This window comes from Dermacentor andersoni, chromosome 5 (assembly GCF_023375885.2).
Source record: "Dermacentor andersoni chromosome 5, qqDerAnde1_hic_scaffold, whole genome shotgun sequence".
NCBI lineage: Eukaryota > Metazoa > Arthropoda > Arachnida > Ixodida > Ixodidae > Dermacentor > Dermacentor andersoni.
In genome coordinates this window covers 144,282,976-144,298,627 of record NC_092818.1, presented here as the reverse complement: position 1 = coordinate 144,298,627, position 15,652 = coordinate 144,282,976, and the positions used below count along the sequence as shown (strand labels likewise).

The following is a 15,652-nucleotide window of genomic DNA, read 5'->3' as shown; positions in this document are numbered from 1 at the left end:
TTAGTCCTGGCTGTGTCATGTCGTGCCCGTGAAATTTCCAGGGTTAGAAAGCTCTAAAGGCCAAAAATAAAAGTTCATTTCCTTCTCCAGAACATTAAAATACTAAATACTGCAGATGCAATATAAGGCTGACTAGACATCCTGGAGTCGGCTGTGGTCATGCATATGATGGCTTCAATTCTTTTGAAAAAAATTGTACAGACAGTAATGAAGGAGGCACAGAACTAACACAGTATAGTAGTAGTGGGGTAGATGGTGCCTCAATGTCAGACGCATACTGGTACCAACACAGGAAAAATAAGGGCAAGCACTGAGCTTCAGGTGAATCATGTAAAACTAAGCAGGAAGCTAGCAGAGCAGCACACATATATACAGTAACTGTGCAACTTTCTGCATACCATGCAGACAAAGACGCCTCACTCCACGCACACCACCCACAGATGCAAGCGACCTGACACATAACCTGTGCTCTGACATAATCTTGCTAACGGGCAACTGTGCTGTTCACATGATAATGCCAGTAGATTAGATGGAGTGATGGCATCACGAAATTTGTAGGCATAGGGGGGGGCTCAGATGACACAAGACAAGCATAATCAGAAATATAGATGAAAGGCGCAAGTCTTGAAGCAAGTGAGCCAAAAGACCCACGAAAAGGACCCACGAAAAAGTGCTAGAAAATCTCACCTTTGCGGCCAAGTTTCGGCTCAGTTCGTCAATCTTCTGGTGCATGCTGTATAGTTCGTCCTGGTGCTTCTGTTTCTGTGTTTGTAGCAAGTTTTCATAGTCTCGCTTCAGCAGCACAAGGCCGTCTGAGCTGCTCAACTCCGAAACCTGCTCCTGCAGCATTTTGATCGTGGCTTCTGCCACCTTCATCTTCTCCATGAGCTTCAAATGAACACATGAGCAAATACAGTAAAAAAATTGGCAAACAATGAAAAATATTGTAAAAGTGTAAACACACTTTGCCTTATCACTGCAAGAAATCTTGATAGTTTGGCACAGCCATCAGTACTGCTTGTTATTTTCACGTCCCGACATTAGTTAAACATGGAATGGCTTGCTACAGCACATCTCAATTTGTTTCCTTCATTATCAGACTCACGCTAATCTGATTTAGTGATTGATTGATTTGTGGAACTTAACTTCCAAAAGCAACACCAGGGCTACAAGAGACACTGTAGTGGAGTGCTCCAGATGAATTCTGACCCCTTGGGGTTCTTTGATGCACACCTAGATCTAAGCATGCGAGTGTTTCTGCAGTTTGCCCCAATAGAAATGTGGTCGTCGCAGTAAGAAATCCAACCTACAACCGCTTTCTCAGCAACACAACACCATAGCCACTGTGGAGGGGCTCAGATTATCTATACACAAAGTAGATTGCACCGTAAGATTATGCAAAATGCACGCTTACAGGGCAATGTCGGCAAAAAGATCACTACGCTCAAACTTCACTGTCGCACCCTTTTAATGCACTCCTGCAGAACTAGAAGCACAAAAGCTCCAGGCAAGAGAACTAATTCCAAATGAGAATGCATATGCCAAGCATTATAGTACACTGCTGGCTCAAATCAGACGTGTTCAGCAATTGCTTTAAGTAGGGATGCGCAAATATTCAAAAAATTTTCGAATAGTCCTTGCTCTTCCACTCATATTAGATTTGGGATTATGTATTCAAAATTGTTGAATACTCATATATGTTTGTATATAAGGGATAATAAAACCTACAGGACTCTCTTGAGAGAGAGAGAGAGATGGAAATGGGTACTGTCCCATATAATTCTGCTACAGGGAGAGCAGCAGTTGTTGCCCAGAGGCACCAGCTCCTGCGTGAACACACAGGGCAGATAAAAAATTGTTGTCTCAACTTACGTGTAGCAATTCATTATTTAACCAACAACCATCCTTACGGAGAGACGCAACACTACTGACCACAGCATCTAAACCTCCGGATGCCGCAGAGCATCACTAAACAGAGCCTACCAACTGTAGCCAGTGTTTTTTTCCCATTGACATGGTAGAATTGCAACCCAGTGAATATGGTTTCAAATGAATGACAGCACAGCTGCACGGCTTCTTTTTCAGGCACAAATTTCTACCTTCATTGCCAGCCACCAAATAGCTGACTAGCTAGCGAAGTGCTGGCTAGCGGTTGAATGAAACCCCACCGAGCCTATCAGACTAGACAAGACATCAACACGCCGAATTCCTGGAAGGTAAGCAAAGAAATATTTGCTTTGAAAAACGAGATGGACTGAATGCATGATTCTGCAACTCATCTGAGACCCATCATTCGCAACCCATCATGCAAGCAGTGGAGAAACAAACCATCTGCATGTTCGTAGCAGCAAATGTGAAATTTACACGTTACTCTCTAACTATTGCAGCAACACTTGTAATTTATGAGATAGGCTATATGCTCTCTCACTGTCCAACAGTTGCCATCAAATACTGCCAAATACTTTTCAGGAAATGCTGTAAAATAGTCATCACAGTACCATCACATCTGGACTAAAGCTAGTCTTCTGTTGTGCCAACATCGTGAATAACTGCATTTTATTTTTGTTCCAGAAAGGCCCACTTGAAGATGACTTTCCACACAGAAAACAATTAGCTTTACCCTAACAAGTCCACTAGTATAATCAGAATCTACAGGTCAGGTGTTCAAACTTCACAAATGAAACCAACCTCATCTTTGGACTTAGCTTCAATTTCCAGCTGGTTCTGAACAGTGGAAAGCTTAACAGACAGTTCAGCATTCTCAGTGGTCTTGTTTGCTAGGGCTTGGTTAGCTTGATTCCAGTTTTCCATGTACATCTTGGCATTGGCTGCAGAATCAATAGAAAAATGTGGCACATGACAAAATATTTTCTGATAACACTAGTGTAAATATAGCTGTCAACTTTAGATATGCCTCTAGAAGCATCAAAGAAAACAGAGAGAAATCAGCAGAGATAAAAAATCAACAAGTAGGCAAGTTGAGGCTGGATGTTAAACTAAAGGTAAAAATATGGCACCTATGCCGACAAACATAATGCCTCTTCAAATTATGTCCTCTAGTAAATAAATTAAATATGGTTTCAATTTCACATATCAGAAAAATGCGGACAAAATTAGAGGACTATTTCGGGCAGTGCCGGTACAGGTATGCTTTAGTACCATAGCTTTGCGTTCACAGCCTGAAGAGTCTTTAACAGAGGTAACCAGGAGACTATCAAATGGCAGTGTGAGGGCAAATTATTTAACAGCTCCAGCCCAGCAAAACCACTTATCCAGATAAAACCAGTAAGAGATTCACAAAAAAGGAAAGTTGCTATACACTTGAATTCACCATCACCCAGTGTTTTCATAAAATTCATTCCGTCCGTCCGTCCATCCCCGTCTGTCTGTCTACCTTGTCCTGCCCTGTCCTTCCTAATAATAAAGCAGACCAAGCAGTCTTTCTGCTAGGGCAACTGGGTACGTGATCATGGTGGTGATGCCGTTGCAGTCATTCCATAGTCTTCAATCCAGCTTCACTATGGGACTCTCGTCATTCTGTCATCGTCACGCCTCCAACACGAACTAAGTGGCCTAGGTTGTCTAATAGCTTGGGCCACTAGGTATGTGCTTGCATTCATTACATCCTCATCATGCCAGCTATGTCATCTGACTCGCGACCAATTCTACTCCGCGCTGCCATGCGTGCATGCCCAGGCCGCTGTATCTTGAAAGCCATCTGCAACGGGGACAGAGTCCGGCTGTGCTGTGTGTTTTCACAGCATCGTTCGCGTCGATGTGAGACACAGCACGAAACTCAGTTTGATCGCTGCTGCTGCTGTACTTCCTCACTTCAGTGTTTTGATAGCAAGTTTCCGCGGTCATCGAGTGACATGTGTTCATGTTTGCTTGTGCGCACCACGCTTGTTAATTTAGTTAGTATCCCTATGTTTACAAGTTTATACAGCCTATAAAACTACTATCCTTACTTTGTATAGCCAGCTAGCTGCTCACTAATTTGCTTTTGCAATCGATGCTTCATCTTTCTGCCGTAACTGCGACTTCCTTTTTTTTTTTTTTTCATCGATGCCAAAGTCCCGCCGGACTTGAATGTTTGACAATACCTCTGCGGCTAGAACAACTTTTCGTTTGAAAGCAGCACTATAGTGGCATCGCCTGTTTCGTGACATTACGATGTTGCCACACCACACGCTGATACCAACACAGGTCAAAATGGCGACATCGCTCATGTAATTCACTTGGCTACTGACACAACTAGTAACGGTTGCGATACTGACTTTTCTAGATGGTGCTAGCTATGCACTATATTTATCAATTTCAATTAAAAACTGGCGCATTTTTTAAAATCCTCGTATCTAAGCCAAGCCTAGAGTTTGGTATATGATTATTTTTAAAGAACTATCAGCCTAGATTCAATAAACACAGTAGTTGTTGCATCGTCGTCATTCTACATTAGTCATCTGGCGCTTGTCATACCGTCATCATCACTCCAGATTCATCATGCGACTCTCATCATGCTGTCGTTGTGGTGCCATAGTCATCACCGAGTCGTCATCATGCATTCATTTTCATACGTTCGTCATGATACTGTCTTCGTAATCTACTGTCATCATGGTGTCGTTGTAAGGCTGTAGTTTAAACACCCTACTTCATTCAGAAACGTCAGCCTATTGTCATCATGCCATTCATCATTATACTGCCTACGTCGTACCACTGATGTAATTCAGTTTTTGTCATTCTATCAAAATCATGTGTTTGTCATTTAATCGTGATTATGCCACGATTTTCATGCTGTCGTAGTCATTGCATTGTTGTTGAACCATTATCGTCATTCTATCACGGTTGCGCCATCGTCGTCATTCCAGCTTTGTCATCTGGTTGTCGTCACGCTACTGTCATCATAAACTCATTGTCTTCCTATTATCTTCATGCCAGCATCACACTGTCCTCATTATACCATCGTCATAATTTCCTAATTGTTATCTCATTTTCGTCATCATAATACCATCTTTCTCATCAACGTCATTTCGTATTTCCATCGCTGTTATATAACTGTCACGCCATGGCGCTCATTAACGACTATGGCAGGTGAGTGTCACAGAAATGTGGGCTGGTAGTAAGGACAGTGATTACTGTATATAGCTGAAGCAAGGAAAGTCTCAGAATGACCAATACAGATTATAAGAATACATTATTTCAGCAATACGTTATCCCTACATTGCTTGAAAGCTAATCACAGTAATGTCGACAGTCGTCGTGAAATGGGTTCTGCCATAATTTTTTATCGTCAAAGCTTTCACTATGAAGAGTAACACATTGCCTATTCAGTCATGCCTATTCTTACATAATATGTAACAGCTAACCTGCCAAATCAATTGTGCTTGGCAACACATGAATGCTTGGACACACTGATGCAGGCAGCATACAAAGACAGGTCATGAAAATGCTTGTATGTGTGTCACCTTTGCATCCTGCCTGCACTGTTATTGACTGCCATGTTCATTCATCGTCATGCAATTTCTTGAATGTAAGGGAATAAATAAGCTTCTACAAACCTTGCAAGGTAGTCACCTGGTCCTGCAATGAGGTAACCTCCGCCCTAGATGACTCTCGCAGATTTTCCAGCTCAAACTTTAGCCGTTCTACTTCCCTCGTTCGCGCTTTGTACATCACCTCGAGCTGAACATAGTCATCTGGAAAAGATGATCCCTTGCATTTTTTCTACAATTCTCAACGCCTGATGGGCCTGTGATAACACTGAGCAAACCACCAACTGTGTAACATAAAGGGACCACAAAGGCAAATATTAGTAAGGATAACAAGTTGGAATAATTGTTTCTCATTAGTATGCGTAATGCTAGGGTAAAACAAGTGGAAAACAAATGCTTTCAACTACTGATTTGCAAGTAGAAATTGCAGCTGATAATAGGGCACAAACCCTCCAGCAGTGGTCGTGATCAATGGTTTAGATACGTTTGACAAAAGCTGTACTTGTGCCTATAGTTGTTGAGAAAAATGCACTTGACCTACACTATGCTCACCTGCTTCATTCGTCAAGGCAGTCCCATGGGGATGAGTGGGATGTTGGCCATTCAGAGGCACAGATGAATTTTGGTGGATGCCGTTGCTTCCACCATTCAAGCCATCACCCATGCCATGGCCGTGCAGCGTCGGACTCCCAAGATCCAGGCCATTGGCGTAATTGTCGGCGTACATGTTGAGCTTGGGAACGTGAGCTCCAGGCACATTCTGGTGGATGCCCATGGCGTAGTGTGGTGTGGCAAACGGCTGCTTCACAAAGTTCTGCGAAAACGTTTATTGCAAGCAGCTGCATTGGTTATGATAACCAGCATAAAGGCATGCAATGAAGAAAGTAGCATAACGTGACAAGTGTGAGTATCATGCATTGCTGAGTTACAGAAATTCAGGCGTGTTCGGGAACCCATTTGACCACGAAAGCTTTTGTTGGTGTCAGTATTGCTTGGCAGCAGTTTATAGCTGCTGAATTTGAGGGTTTTTGTTAATTGCGCTTGCACACATCTTAATGATGCCTTGCGAATCTGCATATAGTATTTCAATATGTTGTTGAGCTGATTGTTGTAAGGCGAATTTTGCTGCTTGTCAGACAACTTTCATTTCACCTTTTTTAATGGTTATGTTCTGTTTGTAAAGGTCATGTTGGAGCTTATTAGTCAATTTATAACATACAGCAATCTCTCATCAGCCTCTGAAAATTCGATGCCTCAAAAAATTGACTGAAACCATCTCAGAATTACTGCCAACGTTAATGTGATTAGCATTGAAGCAACATAGTGACACATCATATTTCCACCACTGAAATGCGTCATGCATGAGGCATGTACTGCAGTTAGACTCCAATCTCATGCTTCCCTCTGGATATATACCCAGTAATCCAAATTGGCGTCAAAGAGGTTCAATGAATAGCGGGACCTATTCAATGGCACATACTCAGTGACTCAAGTAGCCACAAAAGAGGTTAATTGAAGAGGTTATTATTACATCACTTTTTTTTAATGTGTTTCGAATCACACACCTTTTGAGGGTTACACATGCACTCTATTAATGATGATTTACCTTTAGACGCAGCATACAAGCAGCAGCAAGCTTGGAATAATGAAGACTGACAAGAAATGCACTGTTTTTAGATAACAGCGACTTTTCTTTTGCAACTCTGCCACTCCCAGTAGTTTTGCCTGGTTCAGAAGCTTGTCTGTGCTAACTTGCTCGAAGCAAGTGCCCTCCTTGCCTCCTTACAGCATCAGAAAACTTCCAACGGAAGGTTCAGAGACTGAGAAGCCTAACTGTCTCATGAACAGGATATATTTTTCGTAATACTTTGCGCAAAATTAGTATAATCATAAAACAAGCCCAAGTTCATAAACTTTATGAAAACTGCGGGAGATTTGGCATGTATGCATAATGAAGACATCTTCAAGCAAACAAAAACTGAATTACGAAGCAGATCCCAACTTTGCCTTCAAGCTCCTTTATCTTTACCCATAACACTTCGTCAGCTATCAGTAGCATCTACCAAACAAAGCAATTTAAAGACATAACATCACTCAAGAATAATTTAATATGAATTTTAATGTATCACAGCTTTATTTTACATGCTGGTCTTTACACAATGGTAATTTAGAATGTTACTGTGCTTATATAATCAAAATAAATTATGTGACATCCCTATAATTTCTCCTTTTCCTCGTTACCGCATAGTTCCTTTCCAATAAACATCTGTGTCTCATTCCTAGCCACTAAAGATGATGCCATCTGACCAAGTCAACACTCAATTGTAAACAGCTGCACTCAAAACTACACTCAGATTTTTTTGTAGTTGAACTGCTCTGCACAATACACTTGGGAAACATTACTTGTCTTTCAACTTCAGCAAACAGAGCAAAAACAGGACACAGAAAAGGAGCACACGACACAGGCACTGATTTCCAACCTCGTGTGCTCCTTTTCTGTGCTCCATTTTTGCGCTGTTTGCTGAAATAGTGCTCACACCAACAAGCCCAGCTAGCCACCATTTTGTCTTTTTGGATAGCTTACAGAAAAAGAAAGTTATGGGGTTTTAGGTGCCAAAACCACTCTCTGATTATGAGGCATGCCGTAGTGGAGGACTCCGGAAATTTTGACCACCTGGGGTTCTTTAATGTGCACCTAATTCTAAGCACACAGGTGTTTTCGCATTTCGCTCCCATCGAAATGCGGCCGCCGTGGCCAGGATTCGATCCCGCGACCTCGTGCTCAGCAGCCCAACACCATAGCCACTGAGCAACCACGGCAGGTGGATAGCTTACAGCCTAGCCTTATTATGTATAAGCATTTCAAGCATGATTTCGTTATTCCTTTCCATTTCCTCGGGCACTTTTCATTAATGCTAGTACAATAAAGCTGCAACAGTACAATGTATGCATGCTATCATGAGCTGAAGAAGCAATTACGTGTCCTTTCATACTATTTTCTACTTCACATCATTAGTTTGTGAAGGAGGCAGTACCATTAAATATGCTGAGATTAAGAACTTACCTGCCCTTCTTGATTTGGAGTAGAAGTCGTCCCTCCATAGCCAATAACCCCTGGGGGCTTGAAGTACCTGAGAATACAGGACTCTGGTAAGCAAACAGATGCGACTTTCAAATCGCAGCAATCAGATGTATATGTGTACAAAAAAAAATTATGAGTAACTTTGCAGTGAGGTCCTTGAAGAAGGCTTAGCTGCACAGTGATGGAGACCACTACACATAACATAGCAGAAAACACTGAGTACATGTGCAGCCACCCACTATACATAATCTGTCCACTCCAGATCACACTCTTGAATTCTTTATTCTCTCACATGTCATCGCCAGAAGCACTGTGGTGAAATCGTTTCATTAAACCGTGGCTTCTGTTTCTTCTGCTTTCCTGTCCCTTGTTTCACTTCTTACAGCCACCGTCACTGAATTTTTTCACTTTCTCTTCTTACAGCTACTATCACTTATTTTTTCTTACCTCAGTAGTGATTCATGACTGTCTCACGCACAGTAGCATAAGTCACTTTAAGAACTTTTGTTTATTTGAATGTTGAATTTCTTCACCCCATGTCACATGAGAAAATCTCAACAGAATGATGCAACTTGAAATTGTTGACCCAATTGTTGACTGCAATTTATTTCATAATTACAGCTTCAGCAGAAGAAAAGACGGTGTGTAATGAAGTCTATATTCAAGGCCAGTGTGCGAGGAAGAATGAGTAGATGGGCGAGGCCTGCAGCCTGTCCACTGTCTCTCTTAGACCCCTGCCCTCCTATTTATTTATTTATTTATTTATTTCCAATACCCTCAGGGTATAAATACATTACGGAGAGGAGGGGCCTACAAAGTAAAAGTGAACAAGAAAAGTAACAATAACAGAAGGAGCGAAGCACTTTACAGAATAATTATACAAAGCATTATACAGCATATACGAAGCACTATACAGAATAATTACATACACCGTGGAGTAAACTATACATGAGAAAGTCATGTCTGGTACTACAGTAAGTTTGATAAGGCATTTTTAAAAGCAGCTGAAATCAGCTATGTCCGTTATGAAGGAAGGGAAGTGACTCTATTCCCTTGTGGTTCTGGGGACAAATGATTGCGAGCCTGCAGTAGTTGAAAAATATGGCATGTTAACCTTATGGGGATGATCAAGCCAGTGTGAGCGAAACGGTGCTGGTAGGATGAACAAGGATCGAAGAGTGGGGTTGTGGTAGTACATATTGTGAAAAAGACAAATGCGTGGCTGCTTTCTACGGTTGGCTAGGGAAGGAAGACCAAGAGTAGCTTTCATTTCTGTGACGCTGGCATTTCGATCATAGTTAGCTGAAGTAAAGCAAGCAGAGCGATTTTGCACTGCCTCAACGCGCTGTATCAATGTAGAGTAACGAAGCGTATACACAGACGAAGCGTATTCTAGCTGGAGCCTAAAAGTAGGTTGTACAAAGTAACAGGTTGAGTGACACCGGGTCACGGTAAAAGTTTCTTTTCAAGTAACCTAAAGTTTGGTTCGCTTTAACTATTAAATGATCAACGTGATGTTTCCATGATAAGTCACTGCATATGTAAACACCAAGATAGCGATAGGAAGCTGTGGTCTGCAGGGTGTTGTTGTTAAGGAGATAGGACGGAGAGATAACATTACGCCTAGTTACGCGCATGCTTTTGCATTTAGCAACATTCAATTCCATGTGCCACGTGCGGCACCACTCTGTCACAATGTTTAGATTATGCTGAAGTGATGTTACGTCTGAAGTGTTGGTTATTTTCCAGCAAATGACACAGTCGTCTGCGAATAAACAAGCTTGGGAAGAAAGGTTAGCAGTTAAATAGTTGATATAAATGAGAAATAAAAGGGGGTCAAGGACTGACCCTTGAGGTACGCTGGAACCGACTGGAGCCAATGGAGAATCGCAGCTGTTAGCTGCAATATACTGGACACGGCAGGAAAGAAATTCGCGAATCCAATTAAGTACTTGCAGGTGAATATTTAACGCACTTAGTTTATGTAACTGTAAAGAGTGATCAACTTTATCAAAAGCCTTGGCAAAATCTAAAACATACAATCTACAATAAAGCATGTGTGTTGTTTGTGAAGATGATAAGTTGAGTTTCACACAAGAAAAACTTACGGAAGCCATGTTGCAAAGTAGAAAAAAAACTATTAGCCTCTAGGTAGTTGACAAGATGTGTGAAAATGCAAGACACACAGGTGGTCACGTGCAATTACTGCCACTCATGCCTTCACATAAAGAATAAGTGCTATGCTCAGCTGGAAACACATCAATATGGCAGAAAACAGGAAAGTTTGTGCAAGTTCTATTAATGATGGCTGCATCTGCCAGTTCACGCGCAGTGGTGAATTCGTGGCTATGACAGTCTGCTGCCGTGCTTTTGATGCCGCGATGTAATCGGAATGAAATGTTACGTTCTTGTTAACTGTGCGTTGGGTGCACATTAAAGAACCGTAGGCAGTCAAAATCAGTCCAGAGCCCTCCACTACGGCATCTCTCATAGCCCATGCGTAGCTTTGAGATGTTAAAACCCATCAATAAACCTAAACCTTACAGTTGGTCTACAAAAAAGAATGGAAGGTAAAAATGCAACCACAATCAAAATAATGGTAATGTTGCCATCAACATTATCTAGTTCTTGTGTCTCTCCTGTGGCTCAAACAAATGTGATTATGACCTTATTTCTTTACTTTTGGTAATGTTGGTCAAGACGGAAAGCCAAAGAAACTCACTGGTCAGTAGAAAGGTCTTCATCATCGTCATCCGACAGTCCCTCCAGGTCATCAAACCCATTTGCAACTGCTTGTTGCAGCTATAACAAGAATTAAATTCAGTTATCACTGTTGCACTGGTAGTGAACCACTGCAAAACAATGTTAAGTATTGTAGCAACACCTAATTTGCAGCTTTATCTCTTCTCTTTTTTAGCTGCAAGTAACAGTACTTATAAAGCTGATATAGAGAATGACTGAATGTTTACTGAACATCAATTTCTTTGTGATCTTCTTTTATCAAATAATTTCTAATTACCTTTCTAGATGCCAGGTAGCTGATATAACATCACACTTAACTAAACAGAGCATGTTCAAATGTTGAAACAGCTATGGTGTTGAAGGGATGTGAAAGAGCATCACTAAACCAGTTTTGTAATGGTAAAGAAATCTTTCAAAACAAAACAGTTGCTCTTTTGCTATTGCAGCACAGTTTATTCACACTACTTAAGTTAATGTTCTTCCTCAGTGACCTTTTAATAGGCCTCATGTTAAGTTCTGCAAGTAAGCCAACCTGCATACTTCCTTTTTATTAATCAAGTTGATTAACCCTGCGCTCCAAATGAAAGCAAAGCATGACCACGTGAGAGCTGGTGCCACTATGCCTAGCTCACCACTCACTCAACACACATCCCTCTTCCTTAGCAGCACTTCGGGCATGAGCTCGAGCATCCTTGTACAGTTATGCGGATGTGCAGAAATTCCCGATTGCAAAGTTTCACATTTGCTGCACTGTAGAGTCTTAAATTGCGATGAAACGTGGCAAGTTTCTCTACAGAAAAAAATTGTGCAAGCTTCAGCCATAACAGCAGCCACGTTTTTTTAGCAAATTTATGTGCCACGCTTCCGACATCACAGTACTGTCGACAACATATTTGACTGATTAGGAAATTGAAAGTACGCTTCACAAGAATCTTTTAATCAAATTCAATTTGCAAGTTAACTCATTTCTTACAGGCTCAAAGACATCTATTGATTTGATCAAAAATTTTCAACACATCAAACACTGCCATTTGGATTATTCCAGGAGAAATGCCATGCGCCATATAAAATGACAACCACACTTGACAATTTTCAGAACACTGGAGACTGTGGAAAAATAAAGCTTTACAGGAGGTATCATAAAAGCTAGCCTCCAGTGCTCCTAACACTTCTCCTAGCAAAAAAGGCTAAATTTGTGCATTGGTCAACTTGCCAAGATAATTTTTATACGAGAGCAGCAGCGAAAACAGAGAAGCTTCTCTAAGGTTGTCTAATTTTCCGATCCGACATATACACAGTTTCAACGGTCTCAAAAATTGGTATGTGTTCAGGAGTGTGTGTTGTTTTGATGATTGTTTTACTAGTATCATGTGGAACCTCATTTTTTCCTGACGTGGGGACAAGAGCACACAATAAATTCCAGATCAACCTTCAGCAAGAGCTTGACTAGCAGTCTAATCTCTTACTTTTTGAAGCCTGGGAAAATGCCTTTATTCATTGCTTCACAATATTGTGCAACCCTGCACATTACCGTATAGGCCTGTACAGTACTTCACAAAGCATGTGACGGCCCCAACGCCTGTTCAAGGTGCACGACTAGGCCTTGCTTGCACAGAAAACATGGTCGGACAAATAATCAACTTTCAAGTATGAGGAAGATTGCGCATGCCCCCCAACCTGAGACCCACTCCTTCGAGAGCCTAAAGAATGCACCAAAAAAGGAACCAGGTGGTTGCTACAATAAGCAAAATCAAATGTGCCCTGTGTTGTGGATGCTTACCCAGTTTCACATTTGCAAAAAATTGGCTTTCTTGCATAGCATGGGCATCTCTATGGCTGATATTCATGCTGGCAAATTTGTATCAAATATTTCTTCTACTGTCTAAGCAGAAATTGGGAGCTAGGAGGAAGGCACATACTTTGTATATTTCAGCTGTCTTTTTTTGCTCTCAGTACTTATTGTAAAAATTGCAAATTAATACTTTCATTCATGCTTCTTGGGGTGCTTCTTTGTCCTTGAAGTTTCACAAAATGATTCTCAAAACTCTCTGAGCAGTTATTTCTGCTTTACTTCCATTCAAAACATCAAAGATCAGGATTCTATTCCATGTACCATGGTATGCGTTGTGGCTAACAAGTCTTGAAATAAAATGTTAAAACATAAAGACACCAAAAATGAACACATTTCCAGTGGTAACTTGAAAGAAAAGAATTAACGGTGAACAGTAACTACATAAACATTTAAAGAAATGAAATGGAGTCAATATATTGATGCCTCTACTCCTACACTTACATTTGAACAAATTTGCAGGATGATGGCCTTGTAAGATGACTTCTATTCCACACAGAACTACAAGTTTTTGTGATTTGTGGTTAATACTCTTTACTAATGGGGTGTCAACTAAACTCTGGATACTTATGACACAGCAGTTACCCCATAAACATTCTGTGCCTTACACTACACCAATAAGTAGGTGGTAAACAGACAGACCTCTTCAGCCTTTTTTCTAACTTCAGCTGAAGCCTCGTCCTCTTCATCGTGGTTAATGTCGAACTTCAGTTCATCAGCAGCACCAAGCAAGCTCATGCCCGGCTCCACTAAAGGTGAAGAGCAAACAACAGGTAAATACTCATGCATAATAAATTCATTCTGACAAATGGCAAGGTTTAGAACATTAACAAAAACATTAGCAACAGGGACTGTTTCTCGTCTAAATCACAGGCTCATTTATGCTCATTCTAGTGGAGTGCCACTTGGCAGCAGTTTGTTGCAATAACAAGACTGATGACAGTGGAGGCCTAGCACATACAAAAAGTAGATCATACTGTGCTGTTCTACTGCAATCCAATGCCAGTGCTTTATCAAAGCGACTGTCTTTGAAGCCACGAGGAACGATTACCAGAAAATATAAGAAAAGTGGCTTTTAGTTGCAGGATGTCCACGATTTATTTTGCAATAATAAAGTGCAGAGACTTGTGTTTTGACTGCGCCACGCACTGGGGAATACACTCAATTTATTCTGAACAATGCAGAAAAGCATAGCACAAAAACAGCATAACGCACGAAACACACAGTTGAATGCTACTTCCATGCAAAATTTTCCACCAAGCAAGAGAGTTGTTGGTTTACGTATATTGATTATTATTTATTTTTTATTCTGATAAACTTGTCCCGAGATTGTAGGAACCGTTGGTGGAGCATCGATTACTTCCGTAGGTGCCTAGCGTTTCAATGCGAGTTTCTGATGACAAAAGAGACATATCTACCCATGTATTTGTTCAACGCAGCGTTATGAAATATAAACTAGGAACCGTTACTTGCATACGCAGGCGGAACATGAATGTCACGACACGAGGGTTTGTCCGTGAACATAAGGTGAGCTGCCGCTGCTGCTTACGATCAGTCGGCATCGTTCTAAGCTTCACCATCGTGCAGCCGATCATGTTTCGCATAGGCAGTGCTGAAGAGTGCAGTCAGCTGCCAATGCCAGGGGTTTAAAAGCATCATCCGCTATATTTAAGTACGATTGCTCTATGCCCGCCAGTAACTGGAGCTGTCTTCTCTGCACAACAGCTGATTCGGATAACTTGCCCATATGTTTACAATGGTCGTTATAGTCAAATGACCCTTCACTCTGCAGAAAAAAAGACCACAAAGATCGCAATAAACGAAAATCTTCTACAACGTGAAAAGAGCCAGGTATGAAGAGTTATTCGACACCAACGCTAGGTACACGCTAGCGTGTTTGGGATGAATTCGCATAGATCAGTGTGTCTAGCCGCTTCGACATCGGTGTATAACGTAAGACAGGTCATCGATCGTAAATAGCGCTAACTAAATACCTCCAAAGAACGGATACAGCTGCAAAATAATCGGTTACAACGCAATGCGTGCTCACTTGAGGCAGCCGGTAAGGGTAGAAAACGTTCGGAGCCCAGAGAGCAGGTTAGCGATCTCGAGAAACTCGTGCCATCTGTGGCGAGCACAAACGAGGACAGCCGGGCAAGATAAAAAATGTAATAGCGTCGGCGAACTGGCTGCGCGGTAGCCGCATCTACTCAGTAAACAAAAATCTGAACCCGACAGCTCGCGCTCACACAAAACAAAACAGACGCCGTGATTAAGGTAAGGCCGCGGAGTCATCAGCACTTCTGCGAGCGTTGCGTAAACATTTTTGTATATTATATTGCATTTTGAATTTCGGTCCTTGGACTCGCTAATATTATTGCTTAACAAAGTCTTAGTATATTAATATCAAATACATTTACTACTCAAATAAATAAATACATCGCGTGCATGACAATCTCGGAGGCCTATGCATGACAGCGTAGATTTTCA

The 15,652-nt window shown here is 41.4% G+C and overlaps 1 protein-coding gene across 1 annotated transcript in view; it reads right to left on the bottom strand.

Annotated features, from left to right (window-relative positions):
* The window catches only part of LOC126531310 (centrosomal protein of 152 kDa-like), a 43,336-nt gene extending 27,891 nt beyond the window's left edge, over positions 1–15,445 (bottom strand). The window contains exons 1-8 of the mRNA XM_050178802.2: positions 15,213–15,445; positions 13,805–13,911; positions 11,294–11,373; positions 8,554–8,620; positions 6,042–6,303; positions 5,556–5,693; positions 2,689–2,828; positions 688–888 (exon numbers count right to left, since the gene is read on the bottom strand). Coding sequence (XP_050034759.1) covers positions 688–888; positions 2,689–2,828; positions 5,556–5,693; positions 6,042–6,303; positions 8,554–8,620; positions 11,294–11,373; positions 13,805–13,911; position 15,213 — 996 coding nt within the window. The 5' untranslated portion in view covers positions 15,214–15,445. The remainder of the gene's footprint in view (positions 1–687; positions 889–2,688; positions 2,829–5,555; positions 5,694–6,041; positions 6,304–8,553; positions 8,621–11,293; positions 11,374–13,804; positions 13,912–15,212) is intronic.
* Between the last annotated feature and the right edge of the window lie 207 nt (positions 15,446–15,652).